Here is a 22,895-nt window from a genome sequence, read left to right as displayed (position 1 = left end):
GGGGGAGCTGTAGAGATTCACAGCTTATTTTTTTGCAACTTGCACTTAATTTTGCAAGTTAATTAATACTGTTAGGAAAGGAGTTGCCATGTTTATGTATTTATTTGTTTGTTTATTGCCATAACTTTGTTTAGCTGAACAGAAACAGACCAACAGAGGAATGAGATTCAGCACACAGCTTTAGCCTTTGCAGCTAGAACCCGCTAACCCGGCCCACAATCTGGGTGTTGTGATGCTCACACGCCAGAACATCCAGAGACGCATAAAGACAATTACAAAGTCAGCCTTCAATCATCTGAAGTAAATTTCCAGGATTAAAGGACTAATGTCCCAGCAAGATCTTTGAGAAACTCATCCATTTGTTTGTCTTTAGTAGAATTGATTACTGCAACAGTGTCTTCACAGGGCTCCCTAAAAAGTCAATCAGCAGCAGCTCACATTGTCACTAAAACTAGGAAAATAGAGCACATCACCCCAGTTCCAAAGTCCTTACACTGGCTCCGTGTCCCTTTATCTACCTGTCCATCCACCTGAACAATTGCCAAAAACATCCAAGCATTAGTGTACTTACTTGAGTTCATACTGTAATGAGTATGTCATAGAATGGCCAAGCATATCCTGCATGTGTCCTTGTTATTTCTCTTCTACAGAAGGAGAAATAATGCATTGTGCAAGCAAAGGGGATTTAGAGAGCTTAAACCAAAATTACCTGAGTGAATCTTGATCCTTTTTAGATGGAAGCATAATTAGTTACCCAGCATGTCTGCAGCTTCGCCCTTGCATTTGTGATGCTGCGTTGTTCGTTGGTTTCATAAGCATAGTAATAGCTGCAGTGAGTGGGAGTCAATACCTACATGCAAAATAGTTGACTCCATTAGAAAAAGAAAAGCTAACATACACACGGCTGACACGATGAAAAGTGTTCAATTATGCCTTCATTTTGTTTAAACTAATGTTCATAGGTTTGCATTAATTGAGACCCACTGTAAAAGGTGAACGTTGTGATCCTCTTGTATTTCCATTAGAACATCTATTTTCTTCTCTTTTCTATCTTTGTTACCCTGTGACACCAAGAGGGTATTTAATAATTACGTTTATTCAACCCTGGTGCTTGTTCCGTTGCTGCAAATGAAAGTGCAGCTCCTATAACTTTGCTTTTACAATTACTGCATCCAGTGGGAGCAATTTAACATGATTCCTGTCACTCCTTAAAGAAGACAGGCAGGCTCTTTCTTTCTTTGATCATGTTCCCCCGTGCTCTCAGGAGCAGGTAAGCAGAGTGTGATATATAACTAACCAAACTTGAACTGTATTTCTTCATATGCAAATACTCATCGGATACAAAGCTACAGCCTCGTTAAAAACAAGGAGAACGATGTGATGAACATTTGAGGAGACAATATTGATGTCATCTGTATTCATTCCTTTCTTGATTCAGATTCACTGGATCAGGAAATGTCATTGTATTTCATTAGCATTTATACCTCAGTGTACCTTAGTGAACTATGAGCATACCTTGGTCACAAATTAAACACTTTTTTTCTGCTTGCAAAGGGATCCAGCGCCTCCAAGTGGTTTTTAGATTAACTGCACGTTTTGTTTAAAATGCAAAAGAACATCACATTGCACATATGTTTTTTTTTTTTCCTTTGGGGCCAAGGCCAAGGCACTGTTAATGGCGCCAGACTGCCAGAATCAAGAGTTGAATGCTATAGAATAGCAAATATATTTATAAATATATATATTGCATTTCCATTTCTTTCATCTTTTGTTTCAAACAGTTTCAGACACACATTATTGATGTAAGCACATTACATTATACTTTTCTAAAAGACTCAAGAGTATCGTTCACCCGCACCTAATTTAATCAAAAGCACATTTAAAAAATTGCTGGGTAACATGTGCCTCTGGGACTGATGTTGGTTTGTGTACACAAAATGTTGGATAAAAAAATTGTTGGGTTTGAGATCAGACACAAATCAGCTATTTGAACTCTACAACAACTGGGTCAGACTTTACTAAACGTCTCCCACAAGATAAAATAAGAAATGATGTAACCTGATAGTACTTATGACTTAGCTCAGAATACAGGGATAAACAATTTAACTTGGGATGACATTAGCCTTTGATCAGCTAAGTGGTTAGTTCAAGCTAGATTTTAGCTATGCAGTGCAGTTATTAACAATATTACAATACAACAAAAAGATCCTAGTTTCAAAACCTGGTCTGCAACCTTTCTGCAAGGACTTACATCTTTACCTTGTGTGTATGTGCATGGCTTTGGATTTTTCCCATAGTCCAAAAATATGCATGTCTGCTTAATAAGTTTCTTTAAATTGCCCTTTAGTGTGAGTGTGGGCAGGAATCATTTTTGACACTGGACCTCTTCTCCTTAAGAGGCTGCTAATGTGCTTAATGTGCTGGGTATGTTCAACATTTACACTCTGAATAAATTTAAAATAATGACCGTGTTTTTTTCTTTGTCTTTAATTTTGTAATTTTTTATCGTAACTGTCTGAGAGAGCCAAACGTCATCTATGTGGTGGTGCACATCGGTGTATTTGTTAATGTCTTCAATGATGGATCATTCATTTTATTTCATGTATAATAACACCAGGTTCTGGGTCAATATTTTCAATCAATTTTATAACACTAACTACAGGTATTATTGGCAAACTCTGCAACCAAACACAATTGGGTTAAAGATATTCTGGCATGGATTTGTCCATATTTGATACAGCACTGAGAAAGCATATTAACATAAATTGCATTATATTTCCACCAGTTATTTTTAGAGAGTAAATTCTTCTGCTTTTGCAGTCCTTCCATTGCAACAGAATATTAATATATTTTAGATTTGCAGATGGAAAAGAATAATAAGATCTCTGAGGTATTGAAATTCAAATGCTATTTTTAATTGAAAGCTATTTATCACCAATTATCATCATTAAGGCTAAAAGGTCATCTTCTTGTTAATTAATCAAAATTTTACTCCAGCTATGTCTTTGATGGTGCTTTAATTTACGAAGCTATTTTCACTATCGAAGCATCAACACCGCTAAGCCCTATGTCAACCCATTAATGATCCGTGCTAGAGGAGCAAAATATATTAACATATATATATATACATATTTATTTATTTATTATTAACTTTCACTTCAAATTTTTACCCTTGTTGGTTTCTTAGGACCTTTAGTGAAGGCCATTTGATATGGATGGCAAAAACTTTAAATTAAAAAGAGTCTGAAGACAATTTTAAGAAGCCTTTGCATTTTACTTAAAAAACTTTTGAGTAAAAATCCAATGTTTTCCTCTTACAGTTTAAATTTCTTTCTTTAAATTGCCAAAGCCCGTGCTGGGGATGGGTTTTTTGTCAGTGCCCAAACCACAACATAATGTATTGCAATTCATCTGGCAGCTGAACACTGCTGGGCAGCTGATCTGAAAATGCTTCTACACCTTTTCACTTATTTACAAGAAACAGTAATTTGTTTGTTTGAACATATTTTTGATTTCCATACAACCTGGACCGTCTATGAGATTACTCAACCAGGTTTAACAGTTTCCTAAAGTCTCAGAGCACTTGCAAGGGCAGAATAATTTACACCTTTGAATGAATCATACAAATATAGTTATAAAATCCCATTCAAAATAAATAAACTAAATAAAGATCTAGATAAAAAATCTCAGAACACAGAAAATATAAAAACATGTGCCTAGCCGTTATATATGGAAGATGTAAAATAATTTTTAAAAATCATTTTTAATGGAGTTTTTACTCAGGTATTTGAATTTGAAAGGCAAAGTTCACTGTTTCTTTGTTTTAAGCCTATTAATTGACACTGAGACTCTGTTTGATCTGAAAAATTCAACAGAGCAATATCGTCAACCTCGATGTGTTCTGCTACATAAATTAGTTTGCGTCATACCTTTGATTTGTTTCTGTTGGTTTTCTACAAAAGTAAAAAAACAAAAAAACATCGAAACATGGTTTTTGTTGGGCGTCTGTGTCAAGCGCCTATTACAATTGTGGCCGCTTGGTGGCAGCATCTCTCTAAGATCAGCTGTGTTCCACTTTTATTGTCAACGAAGAAAAAACGAGCGAGCACCCAGACAGAAAATGGCCGCCGTGCAGCGTTCATTTGATATATCTGTTTTATAAGCTTTGTTTGTATTGTTCGGCTGTTGCGTCATGCGCTTTTTTCCTTAAGGGATTCACATAATGTTCAAAAGGGCGAAACGAGCTAACCTGCGGCGGAGGAACGACTCCGACGAGGATGAGCAGGAGGAGAGCCAGCCGCAGTCTTTTGCGCCCACCTCTTTCGGGCCTGTGGTTGAAATCCCGTTCATTGAGACCAGCAGGGCTCCAAGCAGCGAGGAGAACTGTTTCAGTAACGGCTTTCTGTCAAACCTGAACATCATGAGACCCGTGAAGAAGGAAAAGAAGTGCAAAGAAGTCCCAGTGGTAGTTCCTCCGACTAAAGCCAGTTTGCTGAGTTTTGACGATGACGAAGGTAACAGTGCTAAAGTAGCTAACCACTCAAATTTAGCCACAGAAGCGATTTTGAACCTTTTTCATAAAGTTACAACACCAAGCTAGACTGTGCAGTCACGTTTTTTTAAATGAATTTTCTTCCTGTAAACTGTTGTCATCCTTGTCTGTCTGGTTATGTTAACAGAGGGATCCGAGGTGTTCCGCGTGAAGAAACCCAACCACAGCAAGAAGATAGTCAAGCAGCTGAAGAAAGAATACAAAGAAGATTTGCAGAAATCGGGAAATGTCAAACAGGAAACCAAATCAGGTGAGATCCACTGTTATTAATTTGCAACAACATCGGGAGATCATATCCACCCGCAGAAAAATTAAAGCGCGTCAGCATGGTAGGATCAAGGCTAAGGCACGAGTAATAGTAATAAAGCATAGATATTACCATTTTTGTGACCAGTTTGAAGAATGAAAACTAATATTTAAAAAGTTATTAAAGGGACTATAAGAATATATATGGAGATGGAATCCAGCTATTTGATTCTAGTGTAAGGGAGAAGGACTGGATCTAAAAATTGCAGGACTCTCAAGGACTGAACTTGTGTACCCCTGCTCTAGATTGTCTCTGCTTTCACAGATTGTTCAAATGCAAGTTGGAATATATACAGATTTTCCGTAGTAATAAATATGGTGCAGTCAAAACATGCTTTTCCTTTAAGATTACCATTTGACTCATGTATTTCCCCAGACGCTCCCCCTCAGCCTGTGTTTACTGTGAAAGAGGAGCCTATCAGCAGAGGCAGCAGTGAACAAGGAGAGGAGGAGATGGAAGTGGAGAGTGGAAACGAACAGGACGTAGAGGCAAAAGCACAAGGGGGTCAATTGTCCAGGGGCAGGAATGTGGGATCATCATTCAACACACTGTCATCCCTCACTACCCTGAAGCCAGGTACTCTTCCTATTTCAAAACCTTCTCTTCAAAAATATTTTCCAGAGTTTGGTCTGCACTCTTTGGTTTAGCAGTCAAATTTTTTGAAGTTAAGTCCCTCACTAACCTTGGAGCTAATAATTTAACAAGTTGTAAAATAAAAATAAAAATGTTATGTCTTCAGACCCCGAAAAATGTTTTTATATTTGCATTTAAAAGTGCGTAAGTGCTGACGACTACCTGATTCTACCTCAGGAGAGATCCCTGATGCAGCGTTCATCCACGCTGCTAGGAAGCGTCGGCAGCTAGCGAGAGAGCTCGGAGGGGAAGCTCCTCTGGTGGAGGCCGAGCCTTCTAAGAAACGTATGGCGCAAGAAGACAGGGACTGCAGCGATGACGAAGATGAAGACGAGAAGAGGATCCGCTTTAGTGGTGTCAAGAACAAAAGTCAGAGGCAGAAGATAGCTGAAGAGATAGGTACTGCCATGAAGTGTTGAATTTTGCAAATACATTTGCCCGTGTTATTGCTATCAGCTGAGATGGATGTCCTCTCCAAATGTGCACAGGTATTGAGGGTAGTGATGACGAAGCACTGGACACAGGTCAAGATGAGGAAGTAAGCCGCTGGGAGCAAGAACAGATTAGGAAAGGAATCAGCATTCCCCAGGTGAGCAGCATCTCTCACAGGCAGTGAAATATTCTGACTTCATGTTGGGTTTTTGAAATGATGTGCATCGTTTTTGAAATTTTGAGTTGCAGCGGTAGGAGGTTGTTATCTTAATTTTTTTGAGCTATTTAGCTCCACTTACAGGTAAAATGGTTCTCAATTAGAGAAACAAAATTTGTCTGTTTCTTTGTTAGATACTTATTTGGAAATCAGATTTCTGATCTGAGGAAAATATGATTAAAAGACAAAACTTCTGGTTTTGGAAATTTTTGATTGTAAAATTTGGTAGAAATATTTCTATACTGCTTTAAAAAGTATGGAAAGAATTCTATTTTTAAAAAACGTATCCTTCCTGTCTCCCTTCCCTCTCTACTTTTTTCTGTTCTTTCTTCTTTTTGTCATTTTGTTCTTCCTTTTTTACCTTCCTTATTTTACTGCATCTATTCATTTCTAGCTTTTTTCTTTTTCTCTCTCCTCCCTTCTCTCCTTTCAGTTTTTCATTTCTTTTTGCCTTTCTCTTCCTTACACCCTCCTTTCATCCATACTTGCTTCATTCTGTCATATTTTTCCCTTTTTCATTTGCTTTCTTCCCTAACTTTCTTCTCAACTTATTTTCCCCTCTCTCCTTTTACTTTTGTGCTTTCTTCTCTTATGTTTCTTGTAAGCTTCCTTCTTGGTTTTTACTGTTTTTGTTTTTAAAACCTGACCTCAATAGAAATAATTGTGTTTGCACCTTAAAAATCACCCAAAAGTGAACTGAGGACTTCGAGCTAATTTGCTCGTGGAAAAGTATCTTGGCATGAAAAGTGTGTATGAACCATTGTGATGTTGTTGTTTTTTTTTTATCTGTTGTTGCTTTTTAATTTAGCAGTGATATTAATCAAGCTTATGTTTTATTTTTGTTGATCAGGTTCAAAGCAGTCAGCCAGAAGACAGCACAGCCTACTACCAAAACAGCTATGAGACTCAGCCCTACGGCTCCTCCTACAGTATGCCTTTCACCTACAGTTCAGTGGCTCCACAGCCTGGAAAGATACCCAGCCTCTCTGACAATGGTTCTGTTCGCTATGGGGCCCCCATTTGTGATCTAACCCCCGTGTCCATTGATCTGGTAAAGAAGCGCCTGCAGGATAGGTAGGTTCTGCAGGAGTTTGCCACAACGTCTAATATCAGTGCTCACCTCACCCGCTGCCCTCTCAATGTTCCTTGGTCCTGATGACCCAGCCAAGCTGTCTACACGTGACATGGCCACGAGGCAAAATATGTCTCCACTATGAGTTTAGATTGGTCTCTTTTTGACTGTCTCTCTCTCTCCCTGTCTCAGTCGCCCTTAACTCTTATTTTCCCCTGTATTTCATGTGTCTTTAGGCTTGCCCAAATGCTTTCAGGCCACAACGCGAACATCAAACGCTACGAACAGATCAGAGATGAGCTAGAGGCCTCTGAGAGCACCATCCAGCAGCTTGAGGGTTCATCCAATGATAATGCAGATCGATATAAATTCTTGCAAGAGATGCGAGGGTATGTTGGAGACTTGCTTGAGTGTTTCAGTGAAAAGGTAAGGGAGAATTTATCTGCAATCTGATAAACTGTTTGCTGTTTTGTGTCTGTAATCTGGGAACTTTTATGTGAATTTTAAACAGATGCAGTCTTAAAAATAAATTGAATTGTAATCCACATGCAGCATGGGAAAAAAGTATTTTTCTTATACAATAGAATGTAGTGAATTGGGGAACGTCTGCTCATTCATTTCAGAGACAAAAAGATGAGTACAGATTTGTAGAATAAAATGAAAATATCTCATGCATTCAAGATAAATCTTTGTAAATTTTAGAGATGCACAGAGAAATTGTCTGTTGACCGGATTTATATGGTTTCCAGCTTACCTGTCCCTGACCCGTGACTGTCCAGTTAGAAACTCACAAATCTTTTTCCCGCCATTTATTGCATCATGTATATGTGCTTAAGAGCCAGGTGCATTGACAGCAACACTCTCTCCATTTTGGATCTTGGTACTGAGAGAAGTTGGTTCAAAACATGTGAGGGTTTCAAAATTGTCAGAGGATTCCCAAAGGTGTAAGAATCCATTTAAAATGAATGTCTTCTGCTACTCTTCAAAACAAATCTGGTTTATTCAGGTTTCAAGAGAGTGGCATTTTCAGCAGACAACAGCAAGGCTGAAAGGAGTACAGCAAAACTGCTCAGTCTTACTTAACCTTTTGAGATATTAACTTTTTTCTATTTCTAAACGTACCTGATTTGGTAAGTTTGACGACCTTTTGAGAATTTTAGGTTAGTAGTCAATATTGTCTAGGGAATTCAAATAGTAACTGCATCTTTAGTAAATCTAAATACATTAATGTCTAATTTAAGAAGCTAATGAAAAATTAATCATTTCAACTCTAAACATTTAGTCCTTTCTTAAATAACAGTAAAGGCTGTTTTTCAGCAACTGCTCTCTAACGCGCCATGATGTTGTCTCACCCTATAATGTAAAATTTTGATGGCTGAGGGAGAAGTCAGAATTGGCCAAATTGCTTTACAAAAACCAGAGAACAAAAATCTGCCACAGCTTTCTGATTGGTGCATCTCTAATATATTTACAGCAACATGCATGTCCAGACAGAATAATTTAATCTTGATCTTGCAGCACCAGATTTCAGCTCATAGTGCACAGAAGATTTTGCTGAATGGATCTGAAACCATGTTCTGTTCCTCTCATTTAGTATATAATGTTTGTAATGGAATGGTATGCTCTCTGTATCTACTGCATTTCACTCTTGTCTCAACTTCAGTCTACAAACATTCAAGGTTAACTTGATGGAGTCAGCACTAAGAATAATTGAGTTTCTTTTTTTTTTTTACTCCAAGGATCTTTTTTTCCCGTGCGGTGTTTTGTCCATCGTGTGTCCACTGACTTGGAGTCCCACCTTTGCTGGGTCAGAGGTCACAGAAAGCATCATATCTTTCAGGTGCCTGCTGTCCTGGAGCTGGAGGCTGCCATGCACCAGTTACTAAGGCAACGGGCTGCACGGCTTGTCCAGAGAAGACAGGATGATATTAAAGATGAATCGTCGGAGTTTGCAAGCCTTTCAAGTCAGTCCATCTTGAAGGTTTTTATGATTTATTTGAAATGGCCTCGTTAGTTTCCCTTATATCTGAATGTATGCTTGCGTGTGTGTGTTTTCACATTCCTGCTCCATTCTGCACACATTGCAGTATTCTTGGGAATATGATTAAAGTTAAATGATTGATGACTTGTGTGATTGAGCATGTCTGACGATGGGAAAAGACCTTTCTGAGTTGCTGACTTTTGCAGCTGGATGTTTTAACTTGCCTCAAGTAATGAGCAGCAAAATAAAGATGTCAAACAACATTGGTTTCTGATTAACAGGTTAACATAATTTACTGTAACATGTCTGCAGTTACAGCACGGTAAGTTTTAAGAAATGTTGCGCAAAGTTTTTGACAGATTGAGCTGTGTATACTGAAAGAATTGGAAGGTTCACATATTTTTGCTTCGTAAGTTAAAAGGACCAGACCAATACTTTTGTCATGCATTAACATTTTTTATTCTCTACACATTTAGCTTATCTTGTTATGGTTAGATCCCAAAATAGGAAAAAGTTCAAGGGTTTTTTTCCCACTATTCAGTTCAGGCTTTAACATTCACCCTGTTTAATTTCAGATAAAGCCGTCATGGCGCCCAGTCTGGACTCATTCGGTCGAGACCGTGCTGCGTACCAAGAGAACAGTCGGCAGAGGAGGATAGCTGAAAGAGAAGCAAGAAGGTAGGACGACTTCATTCTTTTTCAACTTTAAAAACCTCCGAGATTCCAATACTTCCCAGAGCCACCAGAGGGGGTAATTTTTCAGAGGGTTATGTTGAGGAAGAATCATACTAATAGTAATTTGCATTTCCCTTCCTTTTTATCCTTTCTACTCTTTCAAGCATAAGGTAGAATGAAAATTCAGTTACGAAAATGAAAAAATAATAAGCCACAGGGAAAATAAATTTAATGCATTATTCTTGTGTAGTAATTTAAATTTTAGCTATCTTCTGAAATGCTAAACAACAACTTTATAACTTTCAGAATTTTGGGGGGGAATATAGTATTTGATCAGTTAGAGAAAACCACATGGGAGTAAAGCATTCACGGTTAAAGAAAATTTGGATTAATTCTACCCTGTCCAAATTTTGCTCAGGAATGTTGTAGACACATTTTTTTCCTTTTGTAAAACTCTTAGTTTGCAATATTTTATGTTATAGATATCCCATAACTGATGACGTATTAAAGCAAGCTTTTTTTACTTTAGAAAATATAATAGTGTAAACTATGGAAAATCTATTTAGGACGGTTAAATTGGTTTTAAAATACTGGGGAGGTCAAACTGACTTATTTCACGTTGCAGTATTGGTTACTATGGTGCTTCTCTTAAAGTTTTTACTTCTGTGTGTGTGGATCCAGAACTCGTCGGCGACAAGCAAGAGAGCAGAATGGAAAAAGGGCTGAGCATAAAGAAGGCCTGTCCTCTGATGACGAGGAAACCTCTACAGATATCACCAGCTTCAACATGGAGAGAGGTAGTTTCTGCAAAACTGTGAAAAATACCAATTATTTAAGAGAATATTGAAATGCCAACAATAGGCTTGAGAAATGAACAATCCTCACACCTTGTCCCATCCAGATCGCATCAAGGCAGACAGTAAAAAGGTATTTGAGGATGTGGTGGAGGACTTTCATTCTCTTGACTGCATCAAATCCCATTTTGAGGTCTGGAGAAGGGAATACCCGGACTGCTACAGAGACGCTTACATCGGCCTCTGCTTACCCAAGCTCTTTAACCCTTTAGTTCGTCTGCAGCTCATCACGTGGAACCCTCTCGAGGTAAAGAAACATTCGTTCATTCAAATTTTTTGATTGAAAACCAGGTCCTTAATTCTGAGCTCTGTTTCAATTTCTTTTATTTTCATGTAGGAGCCGTGTGCAAACTTCGAGTACATGCTATGGTTTGAGTCGCTTCTATTTTATGGATTTGAGGAGCACAGAACGCTCGAAAAAGACGACGGGGATATCGGCTTGCTGCCTGCTATCGTAGAGAAGGTTCTTCTCTCCAAACTATCAGGTAGTGAATCCTGTGCAGCAGCAAGGGATACTAAAAATGATTTGCCTAGGCCAAACGACTACAACATGTGTCATGTTGTTTGTGGCAGTGCTGGCAGAGCAAGTGTGGGACCCGCTGTCAAGCAGTGAGACAACCAGGCTGGTGAGCTTCATTCACAGACTCGCTGAAGGTTATCCAACTGTGCTGCACGGAGACAACCAGTACACACAGGTAGAGCAGGCGTTTATGGATTCATGCAAATTATTTCAGCCATTTAAAATATTTAAGCTACATGTGCTTAGCATTATCAAATTATTCTAACTAACTTATCTTTGTCTGCTAGGAGCTTTTGAAAACAATAGTCTTACGGACCAGGCGGACTCTGGATGAGGATGTCTTCCTTCCACTTTACCCTAAAAAGTATGTCAGAGAAATGTTCGAATTCGAAGCTTAGTATTAATTCTTGGTGATCTAATCATAAGCTACTCTGTTTTCTGTTATGCAGCGTGATGGACAATAAGAACAGCAGTGCATGCTTGTTCTATGAGCGACAGTTCTGGTCCTGTGTAAAGGTATCTTTGCATTTGTTGGCATTTTTATGCTATTTTTATTTTCTTAAATCAGATTAAGACAAACTAACTCACTCGTAAGTTTCTATGTGGTCTGGGTGATTACGGTATGTAATTTTATCATTTTTGTCTGACTAAGCATAAAGAAAGTTTTAGTATTGAAAAGCACTTTATCTAAAAAATACAACATTGTCTAGCCATCTCTTTTTTGTCTAAAGAAAAATTATCATCAAAAGCAAATGACAGTAGGACTGTACTGCAGAGTAACTTGCACTTTCACTAATCAATTGAGTTGCTTTTCAACCATAATAAATGGAATAGTGACCAACATATTTGATGTGTATTGTTGATTTGACAAAATGTAATGTCTGTTATTGGTTTTCACAGCTGCTGATTATTTGATATGTTTATGACGTTAAAGCACTTTGAACTGCCATGTTGCTGAAATGTGCTATACAAAAAACTTGATGGATTGATTTCATTCAGAAAATCTGAACTTTTTATGAACAACATTGGGACAGTGTTTTACTTTTTTGCTCTCTCTTTGCATAGCTGCTGGGCAACATCATTCAGTGGGACGGCATCTTATCCTATTCCTGTTTGAAGGATCTGGCTTTGGACAGCACTCTGAACAGATACATCTTGTCCGCGCTGCAGAGCACAGATGTCGGAGAGGAGAATGTGCAGAAGTGCCAGAAGGTGAGAAATTCAGATGGAAAATTTTTTTTAAAAAGTTTGGAACTTGTTGTCTTTCTCTGTCTGTCTTCTGTCTCTCCAATTATGTGAAGCGGTGTGGAGTTTTTTTCATTGTTTAAACGTGCATGGACAAAATCTAAATTCTGTAAATGTGCAATAGCCTAAATGTTTTGTTCGTTATAAAGCACTTTTATTAAGTTGACTGTTTTTAAGGTGCTTTATAAATAAATTACATATGATGTTACTAACTTTATCAAATAAGTAGAATTAGTTATTGTTTCAACTTATAGGTGTACAAGTCTCTTCTCTAAATATTGCTCTAAAGACATAAAGAAAATAATTTGTATTTGGATTATCCTTTTTCTGCCATGCAGAGTTTAAAGTGTGTGTCTTTCTTAGCTTAATTGATATGTGATAGGTATTGCATGTCAAAACAAACCACATATTGAGTACAAATGCGTTTTTCATTTTAAATTTGATTATTTTTTTAAAGATATTTAGTTACGGTACATTTGAAAAGCTCTTGACAAATTAGGTAGTGAGCTTTTTTATTTTTAACTCAGTGACATAATTTGCGGCGTTCTGATTTGCTGTTCTCCTCTCAGGTGGTGGAGTGTTTGCCAGCCCAGTGGTTCTCTGGGATGAAAGGCCAGCATACCTTGCCCCAGTTGGAGCCTCTGTGTCGCTACCTCACACACCTGGCCAACACACTGCACCGCAGCAGTGTGGGGGCGCCTGATACCGAGCGGCGCACCGCTAGGTAAGTAGCTCTAAATAATACTGAAGACGGTTTGTCTCAATTGGAATAAGTTCTATTGTTGTTTCGTCTAAATGCCTTGTTAAAATGTAGTTATTATATTGTGTTTTACATGTTGTCATAATGTATTTCTTACATCCCATGTCTACCATCAGGGAGCAAGTAAGGGAAGTGGTGAGGATGTTGGGACGCGTGAACGCCCTGGACCACATCATCGCCGTGGCAGAAGAGCACGGCGTTAAAGACATTAAGCAGCTCATGGAAGTGAAATAACAGAAAACAACCAGAGACTATTTTTCCTCTACATTTTGTGCTGCTCTGAACATTTAACGCCAATGACGGGGGAATCTAGGAACATGTGTATTTGCATACATGAATATGCAAATACATATTTGCATATTCACAAGTGTAGGTGTAACTCAGCACTTGTTACACCTACAGGAGTAGAGGACTCTTTTTTTGTAAATATTGTAAATAATGTATAGTGTTCTTGAACGCCCATGGGCACGAAGCTGAAATGTGATTCTGTCTTGCAAACTCAGAAAGTATACTTTGAAAAGAAATTTAAAACCCATAATTTATTAGGAGTAAAAATGTGTCATCTTGAGTACAATTTTGAAAATATTCTATCTCTGAAGTCTTAACCCCACCATTTGAGTTTTTGACTCATTTACTCTATGAACCCATTTGTTCTGATTGTGTTAAAAGGTAAAAGTTACTAGTACTCTGTAACGTTTTGTTTTTGACCCCAGTCTAAACCATAAGCACCTCCATCACATCCAAAATGCTCTGGTAGTTTGTAAGTTATATTTTTATTGTGGTTTTGCCTGTGAATAAAATATAGATTGTAAATGATTGCTGTCTTCCTGCCCTACAGGGAAAATATAAGTCTAAGGTACAACAGCACCAAAACTTATACCAATAATTCAAAACGTCTGACTTAGGTTCATTTTTTATTTGAGTGCACGTCAAAAACAATTCTGCTCATTCCAGCTATTATTGCCAACCTTTTTGTGAGTTTTCAATACCTAATAAAGCAACTTTCTCCTACAATGACAAGGAAAATAATTGGAGTAAGTATGAAACATCTTGTAGAGAAACTTTTTTGCAATTCAAAACATCCATTTTAAGAAACTAGTCACAAATTGGTCAGGTTTGATTTTGGCCTCTTCTTTCACGCACACTTCAAATCATGACATTTTTGTAATGATTTTTGTGTACGACTCTGATCTTTACTTTTTTCCACAAACTTTCAAGTTTATAGAAAACAGTCTGGTCGTTCTAGAAGTTTACCTTTCTGTAAAATTTGTAAAGATATGTTTTTTTTTTTGGACTACTGTCTTACTTGGAAATCCACACCTGCTTCACCTTTGGATTTTTATCAAGAACATCATTTGTCATTTCATGATCGTTGTTTCAGCGTTAACCTCACTTGGTCAGACATTTCCCTAGTACTAAACTGGTCTTTCTAAATGTTCTGCAGCAAACTTTAAAACGGCTTCAATGTCATTTTTCTTCTGCGGTGGATTCTTGTGCAGTGAGTTTGCTTTTTGATATTAGCATATAGCAAAAAGAAAGTTTTCCAAGTACTGATGGTCTACAACTGTTTTCTAGACTTTTTATGCCTTTTTGCACCTTTTCACCAAGTGTTATTAAAGTTATCAGTCATGTTTTTCACCCATAACTTCCTTTATAATTACTTTGCTTAGATTTTTAATTTTTTGCTTGTGTTGTTGCCAATATAGAGTCTATTTTATTCCATTTCTCCCATTAGACATATTTAAACTTAGAAAACATTGATGTTTAATAAGTCTTTTTTTTTGCCTGCTAGATTGCTTCGGATTTCTGACCAGTCCAGCCCGTTTGCCCCTTAGCCCAGGTAAGATGGTTCTGATGTTGTCTGGCACAGAAATGACATAATACACAAGGAATGTGTCAGCGGTAGCCATGGGTCTTGAAGCACAGATTTTGTCAATGTGACTTTTGAATTTGGCACAAATACTTGAATCGGCTTTGTTCCTCTTCTGTAGATTTATCTTATTCCTGCTGTCAATACTTGATGCTTCTCCTGCACTTTTCTCTTCCACTTAACTTTCCATTACAATGTGTTGATACAGCACTCCTTGTGCACCATTGACTGTTAGGTCAGCAGTCTTTGCTAGACTGTAAGCCACAACATTTGTGTTGGAAAAAATCTTTTATGTACTATTTATATCAAAATAAACTCAAAACATATCTGCAATGAACCTATATCTGAGTTTCACTTTTTGACCTGAATGAATGAAATACACTTTTCACTGGTATTCTAATTTATTGAGAACCAAATATACCCCACAAATGTATTTTATTTTATTTTTTTCATTTTATTTATTTATTTTTTGGTGTGCTCTTTTACTTGTACAGTGCATTCAAATTAAGGAGAAGACACAGGCCTATTAAAATTTTGAAGCACTTTTTTATGTATTTCTCCTGAGCCTGTAAACAAAAACAAAAAAAACACATTGCAGGAGTTGATCTAAATCACAACAGCAAGCCACACTGAGTAGAGTAATTGCTCAATATGAATGCGAACTAGAAAATTTCTGAAGAAATTTAGCAGGGGCCTGCCAAAGCTTGCCCGTCGGTTCGGGCCCGGCGTTGTCACGCTACAAATTAGCATCGATGCTAAAGAACGCTTCAATGTAATCAATAACTGGCTTTCACGAAAGCCAGTTAGCAAATTGCTAACATGTGAACAAATTGTGATTCCGGTTTTTGTCGTGGAAAAAATATTCCATCAAGCTAGCAGCTACGCTATCAGAGCCACAACAAAATATCCCACAGCAGTCAAACTTGTAAAATCAATCACATTTCTTAAAGAACACATTACATTTAACAACTGTAAGCAGTTCTAATAATATAGTAATTAAATGAAATAGTATATTTTATGGACAGAACACAAACACTTCTTACCGTTAAGCTTCTTCTGCTTCTTTGTGATTTTAGCGGCGGGTGACATCAAACGTTAATATGTATTATCGCCATCTACTGTGCTGGAGTGTGTACGACAGCATCTCCCCCAATCTAAATTCTTACATATAATCCTGTTACCTTCAAAAATTTAATAACCGCTTTATTTATTTTGTGTTTAATTAATATCTTATTAAGTTTAAATGTCTCTATATCATATTTCCTAATTTATTGTTTTAGCTTCTCTCTACTTGCTTTATATTTTCCACAATTAATTATTACATGTTCTACTGTTTCCATATCCATACCACACTCACATCTACCTGTTGGATGTTTACCAATCAAATTTAAAGTTTTGTTTAATCCAGTATATCCAAGGCACAATCATTTTTTTTTCATACTTGCTCTTTTCGCTTTTCAGACTTACAATACTTCATTTGAGCCAGCTGGGGGAGACAATTCTCTGTTTTAGCCAGTAGGGTATTAGGGTGTTTGTAGGATTTTTCCCATTGACTTATAATGGGGTTTTTTTCGTAGTTTTTTGCGAATTATGTCGCCATGTTCATCCCGAATCCCACCAAAAGTAATAGCTGGAATGGCGTGAATTTTCTGCAGGTTTTGATACCTCTTTTGTAGGTGTGCACGCAGCGGTATGAGCCGCATTAACGGTTACGGATGAAAAATAAAGAATTATAATAATAACTAGAAAATTTCGGAAGAAATTTAGCCGGGGCCTGCCAAGGCGCGGCCGTGGGGTTCGGGCCCGGCGTCGTCACGCCGGAAATTGGCATCGACGCTAAAGAACGCCGCTACGTAATCAGTGGCACGCGGAGAACCGCAAGAACGTTAAGTGAGGCGGACGTGCACCACTCGGTACGATTTAAAATGTTGTCAAGGCTTTTATTTTGGAAGTTTTGTTAAACTTCATTTCAAAGGGCCAAACTAATCCCATGCGTAATAGTCCTTGGGTTAAAATAGTTATATAATGCTCAAAACACAAGTAGCTGATGTAAAAATATTCAAGGCTTTTATTTTGAAATTTTCAGTATGCTTCATTTTAAAGTTCCGAACTAATACCACGTGTAACAGTGCTTTGGATGAAAAAGTCAAATAAAGCCAAAAAGAGCAATTACGTCATGTAAAAATATTCAAGGCTTTTATTTTGAAATTTTCAGTATGCTTCATTTCAAAGGGCCAAACTAATACCATTTGTAACAGTGCTTTGGATGAAAAAGTCAAATAAAGCCAAAAAGAGCAATTACATGATGTAAAAATATTCAAGGCTTTTATTTTGAAATTTTCAGTATGCTTCATTTCAAAGGGCCAAACTAATACCATGTGTAACAGTGCTTTGGATGAAAAAGTCAAATAAAGCCAAAAAGAGCAATTACTTCATGTAAAAAATATTCAAGGCTTTTATTTTGGAATTTTCAGTATGCTTCATTTCAAAGGGCCAAACTAATACCATGTGTAACAGTGCTTTGGATGAAAAAGTCAAATAAAGCCAAAAAGAGCAATTACATGATGTAAAAATATTCAAGGCTTTTATTTTGAAATTAGTATTATGCTCCATTTTAAAGTTCCGAACTAATCCCATGTGTAACAGTGCTTTGGATGAAAAAGTCATACAAAGCCAAAAACAGCAATTGCATGATGTAAAAATATTCAAGGCTTTTATTTTGAAATTATTATTATGCTCCATTTTAAAGTTCCAAACTAATCCCATGTGTAACAGTGCTTTGGATGAAAAAGTCATATACGGCCAAAAAAAGCAATTACATGATGTAAAAATATTCAAGGCTTTTATTTTGAAATTTTCAGTATGCTTCATTTCAGAGGGCCAAACTAATACCACGTGTAACAGTGCTTTGGATGAAAAAGTCACATAAAGCCAAAAAACAGCAATTACCTGATGTAAAAATATTCAAGGCTTTTATTTTGAAATTATTATTATGCTCCATTTTAAAGTTCCGAACTAATCCCATGTGTAACATAGCTTTGGATGAAAAAGTCATATACGGCCAAAAAGAGCAATTACGTCATGTAAAATATTCAAGGCTTTTATTTTGAAATTTTCAGTATGCTTAATTTTAAAGTTCCAAACTAATCCCATGTGTAACAGTGCTTTGGATGGAAAAGTCAAATAAAGCCAAAAAGAGCAATTACGTCATGTAAAAATATTCAGGGCTTTTATTTTGAAATTTTCAATATGCTTAATTTTAAAGTTCCAAACTAATCCCATGTGTAACAGTTACCGAGTTAAATCAGTTATATACAGCCCATAGCAGCAAGTAGTTGTAAAGGCCAGTTCTCAGTCCTGATCTGTTTCAACTGAGGATAGATAGAACTACAACGACGCGTATTTGTAGTCCTAACCACCAGCCAATAGCCTCTTGAGTTCCGTTGCCATGGTAAATAATGGTCTCAGCAGGTGTGAGCTGTGAGTCATACATGCTCAAACACACAATTGTGTGTTTGAGCCAACACGTTTTACTGAAAAAAAACATTGGAAACAAATCCTTCCTGTTCGGGAACCGTAATACATATTCGAAAAGCGTTTAAAGCGTATCAGAGGCCTATGTGTCTTCTGCGATAGTCCTGAGATTCATATCTGTACCTCACTCAGAACATTTACAGCGATGAGAGAAAGAAATGTTGTGCCCAGATCTGAAATTCTATTCAAATACATGGGAGAGAGCCTCAGACAGCCTCAGAAAATCCTGTCGCATGACTTTGCTCTGAAGCACCGTGACAGAAAACCGTACGATCTAGATAAATTTCGAAAAGATTTTACCGGAGCAGACAGGCGTATCAATGTCTGGGCCGATTTTGATACTAATCGTGCGATATTTGTGGGCGTGATGGCGATTTCAAAAATGATTTGGGTTGAAAAAGTTGTCTTGATCTCTCACTCTAATCCGCGAGAGAAGCACTCTAACTTTAGGAAAAATGAGAAACTTTGGGTCGCTTAGAGGCAAATTGTGGACAAACCGTAACTGGTATCGACGAGCCGTCTTCACTTTGGAAGAGATCACAGACGTATCTACAAAATGAAATTTGAATGGCATTTCTAGGTGAATTTGTGACGACACAGCAAATCCTCAAAAATAGGGTATTTCTAGGATTTTGCCCATTGACTTATAATGGGGTTTTTTTCGTAGTTTTTTGCGAATTATGTCGCCACGTTAATCCCGAATCCCACCAAAAGTAATAGCTGGAATGGCGTGAATTTTCTGCATGTTTTGATACCTCTTTTGTAGGTGTGCACCCAGCGGTATGAGCCGCATTAACGGTTACGGATGAAAAATAAAGAATAATAATAATAACTAGAAAATTTCGGAAGAAATTTAGCCGGGGCCTGCCAAGGCGCGCCCGTGGGTTCGGGCCCGGCGTCGCCATGCCACAAATCGGCGTCGACGCCAAAGAACGCCGCTACGTAATCAGTGGCACGCGGAGAACCGCAAGAACGTTGAGCGAGGCGGACGTGCACCGTTCGGTACGATTTAAAATGTTGTCAAGGCTTTTATTTTGGAAGTTTTGTTAAACTTCATTTCAAAGGGCCAAACTAATCCCATGCGTAATAGTCCTTGGGTTAAAATAGTTATATAATGCTCAAAACACAAGTGGCTGATGTAAAAATATTCAAGGCTTTTATTTTGAAATTTTCAGTATGCTTCATTTTAAAGTTCCGAACTAATACCACGTGTAACAGTGCTTTGGATGAAAAAGTCAAATAAAGCCAAAAAGAGCAATTACGTCATGTAAAAATATTCAAGGCTTTTATTTTGAAATTTTCAGTATGCTTCATTTCAAAGGGCCAAACTAATACCATGTGTAACAGTGCTTTGGATGAAAAAGTCAAATAAAGCCAAAAAGAGCAATTACGTCATGTAAAAATATTCAAGGCTTTTATTTTGAAATTTTCAGTATGCTTCATTTCAAAGGGCCAAACTAATACCATGTGTAACAGTGCTTTGGATGAAAAAGTCAAATAAAGCCAAAAAGAGCAATTACATGATGTAAAAATATTCAAGGCTTTTATTTTGAAATTTTCAGTATGCTTCATTTTAAAGTTCTGAACTAATACCACGTGTAACAGTGCTTTGGATGAAAAAGTCAAATAAAGCCAAAAAGAGCAATTACGTCATGTAAAAATATTCAAGGCTTTTATTTTGAAATTTTCAGTATGCTTCATTTCAGAGGGCCAAACTAATCCCATGTGTAACAGTGCTTTGGATGAAAAAGTCATACAAAGCCAAAAACAGCAATTACATGATTTAAAAATATTCAAGGCTTTTATTTTGAAATTTTCATTACGCTTCATTTTAAAGTTCTGAACTAATACCATGTGTAACAGTGCTTTGGATGAAAAAGTCAAATAAAGCCAAAAAGAGCAATTACATGATGTAAAAATATTCAAGGCTTTTATTTTGAAATTATTATTATGCTCCATTTTCAAAGTTCCGAACTAATCCCATGTGTAACATTGCTTTGGATGAAAAAGTCATATACGGCCAAAAAGAGCAATTACGTCATGTAAAAATATTCAAGGCTTTTATTTTGAAATTTTCAGTATGCTTAATTTTAAAGTTCCAAACTAATCCCATGTGTAACAGTGCTTTGGATGAAAAAGTCACATAAAGCCAAAAACAGCAATTGCCTGATGTAAAAATATTCAAGGCTTTTATTTTGAAATTATTATTATGCTCCATTTTATAGTTCCGAACTAATCCCATGTGTAACATTGCTTTGGATGAAAAAGTCATATACGGCCAAAAAGAGCAATTACGTCATGTAAAATATTCAAGGCTTTTATTTTGAAATTTTCAGTATGCTTAATTTTAAAGTTCCAAACTAATCCCATGTGTAACATTGCTTTGGATGAAAAAGTCATATACGGCCAAAAAGAGCAATTACGTCATGTAAAAATATTCAAGGCTTTTATTTTGAAATTTTCAGTATGCTTAATTTTAAAGTTCCAAACTAATCCCATGTGTAACAGTGCTTTGGATGAAAAAGTCACATAAAGCCAAAAACAGCAATTGCCTGATGTAAAAATATTCAAGGCTTTTATTTTGAAATTATTATTATGCTCCATTTTATAGTTCCGAACTAATCCCATGTGTAACATTGCTTTGGATGAAAAAGTCATATACGGCCAAAAAGAGCAATTACGTCATGTAAAATATTCAAGGCTTTTATTTTGAAATTTTCAGTATGCTTAATTTTAAAGTTCCAAACTAATCCCATGTGTAACATTGCTTTGGATGAAAAAGTCATATACGGCCAAAAAGAGCAATTACGTCATGTAAAATATTCAAGGCTTTTATTTTGAAATTTTCAGTATGCTTAATTTTAAAGTTCCAAACTAATCCCATGTGTAACAGTTACTGAGTTAAATCAGTTATATACAGCCCATAGCAGCAGGTAGTTCTAAAGGCCAGTTCTCAGTCCTGATCTGTTTCAACTGAGGATAGATAGAACTACAATGATGCGTATTTGTAGTACAAATCAGCAGCCAACAGCCTCTTGAGTTCCGTTGCTATGGCAAATAATGGTCTCAGCAGGGTGTGAGCTCTGAGCTCTGAGCTGTCAAACACACAATTGTGTGTTTGAGCAAACACGTTTTACTGAAAAGAAGCATTGGAAACAAATCCTTCCTGTTCGGGAACCGTAATACATATTCGAAAAGCGTTTGTAGCGTATGACAGTTCAATGTGTCTTCTGCGATAGTCCCGAGATTCATATCTGTACCTCACTCAGAGCATTTACAGTGATGAGAGAAAGAAATGTTGTGCCCAGATCTGAAATTCTATTCAAATACATGGGAGAGAGCCTCAGACAGCCTCAGAAAATCCTGTCGCATGACTTTGCTCTGAAGCACCGTGACAGAAAACCGTACGCTCTAGATAAATTTCGAAAACATTTTACCGGAGCAGACAGGCGTATCAATGTCAGGACCGATTTTGATACTAATCGTGCGATATTTGTGGGCGTGATGGCGATTTCAAAAATGATTTGGGTTGAAAAAGTTGTCTTCATCTCTCACTCTAATCAGAGAGAGAAGCACTGTAATTTTCGGAAAAATGAGAAACTTTGGGTCGCTTAGAGGCAAATTGTGGACAAACCGTAACTGGTATCGACGAGCCGTCTTCACTTTCGAAGAGATCACAGACGTATCTACAAAATGAAATTTGAATGGCATTTCTAGGTGAATTTGTGACGACACAGCAAATCCTCAAAAATAGGGTATTTCTAGGATTTTTCCCATTGACTTATAATGGGGTTTTTTTCGTAGTTTTTTGCGAATTATGTCGCCACGTTAAGCCCAAATCCCACCACAAGTAATAGCTCCAATGGCGTGAATTTTCTGCACGTTTTGATACCTCATTTGTAGGTGTGCACCAAGCGGTATGAGCCGCATTAACGGTTACGGAAGAAAAATAAAGAATAATAATAATAATACTTAAAGAGACGCTTCTCTCCGACAATAGTAATAGGTTCCTGCCATTGCTTTGCATGGCAGGCCCCAACTAGAAAATTTCGGAAGAAATTTAGCCGGGGCCTGCCAAGGCGCGCCCGTCGGGCATGGGCCCGGCGTCGTCACGCCACAAATCGGCGTCGACGCTAAAGAACGCCGCGACGTAATCAGTGGCACGCGGAGAACCGCAAGAACGTTAAGCGAGGCGGACGTGCACCATTCGATACGATTTAAAATGTTGTCAAGGCTTTTATTT

The 22,895-nt window shown here is 37.3% G+C and overlaps 1 protein-coding gene across 1 annotated transcript; it reads left to right on the top strand.

The window, feature by feature from the left end:
- The first annotated feature begins 4,081 nt into the window (after positions 1–4,081).
- LOC116728341 (PAX3- and PAX7-binding protein 1-like) lies at positions 4,082–13,568 on the top strand. Its single transcript, XM_032576385.1, has 18 exons — positions 4,082–4,514; positions 4,680–4,802; positions 5,235–5,435; positions 5,670–5,891; positions 5,981–6,081; positions 6,992–7,215; positions 7,450–7,639; positions 9,054–9,177; positions 9,770–9,872; positions 10,551–10,666; positions 10,771–10,970; positions 11,061–11,208; positions 11,297–11,418; positions 11,531–11,607; positions 11,693–11,759; positions 12,309–12,455; positions 13,058–13,212; positions 13,365–13,568. The coding sequence occupies exons 1-18, from the start codon at positions 4,223–4,225 to the stop codon at positions 13,480–13,482; spliced, it is 2,730 nt and encodes a 909-aa protein (XP_032432276.1). The 5' UTR covers positions 4,082–4,222; the 3' UTR covers positions 13,483–13,568.
- The last annotated feature ends 9,327 nt before the right edge of the window (positions 13,569–22,895 follow it).

Source organism: Xiphophorus hellerii, chromosome 11 (assembly GCF_003331165.1).
Source record: "Xiphophorus hellerii strain 12219 chromosome 11, Xiphophorus_hellerii-4.1, whole genome shotgun sequence".
NCBI lineage: Eukaryota > Metazoa > Chordata > Actinopteri > Cyprinodontiformes > Poeciliidae > Xiphophorus > Xiphophorus hellerii.
This window is presented reverse-complemented; position numbering and strand designations above follow the sequence as displayed.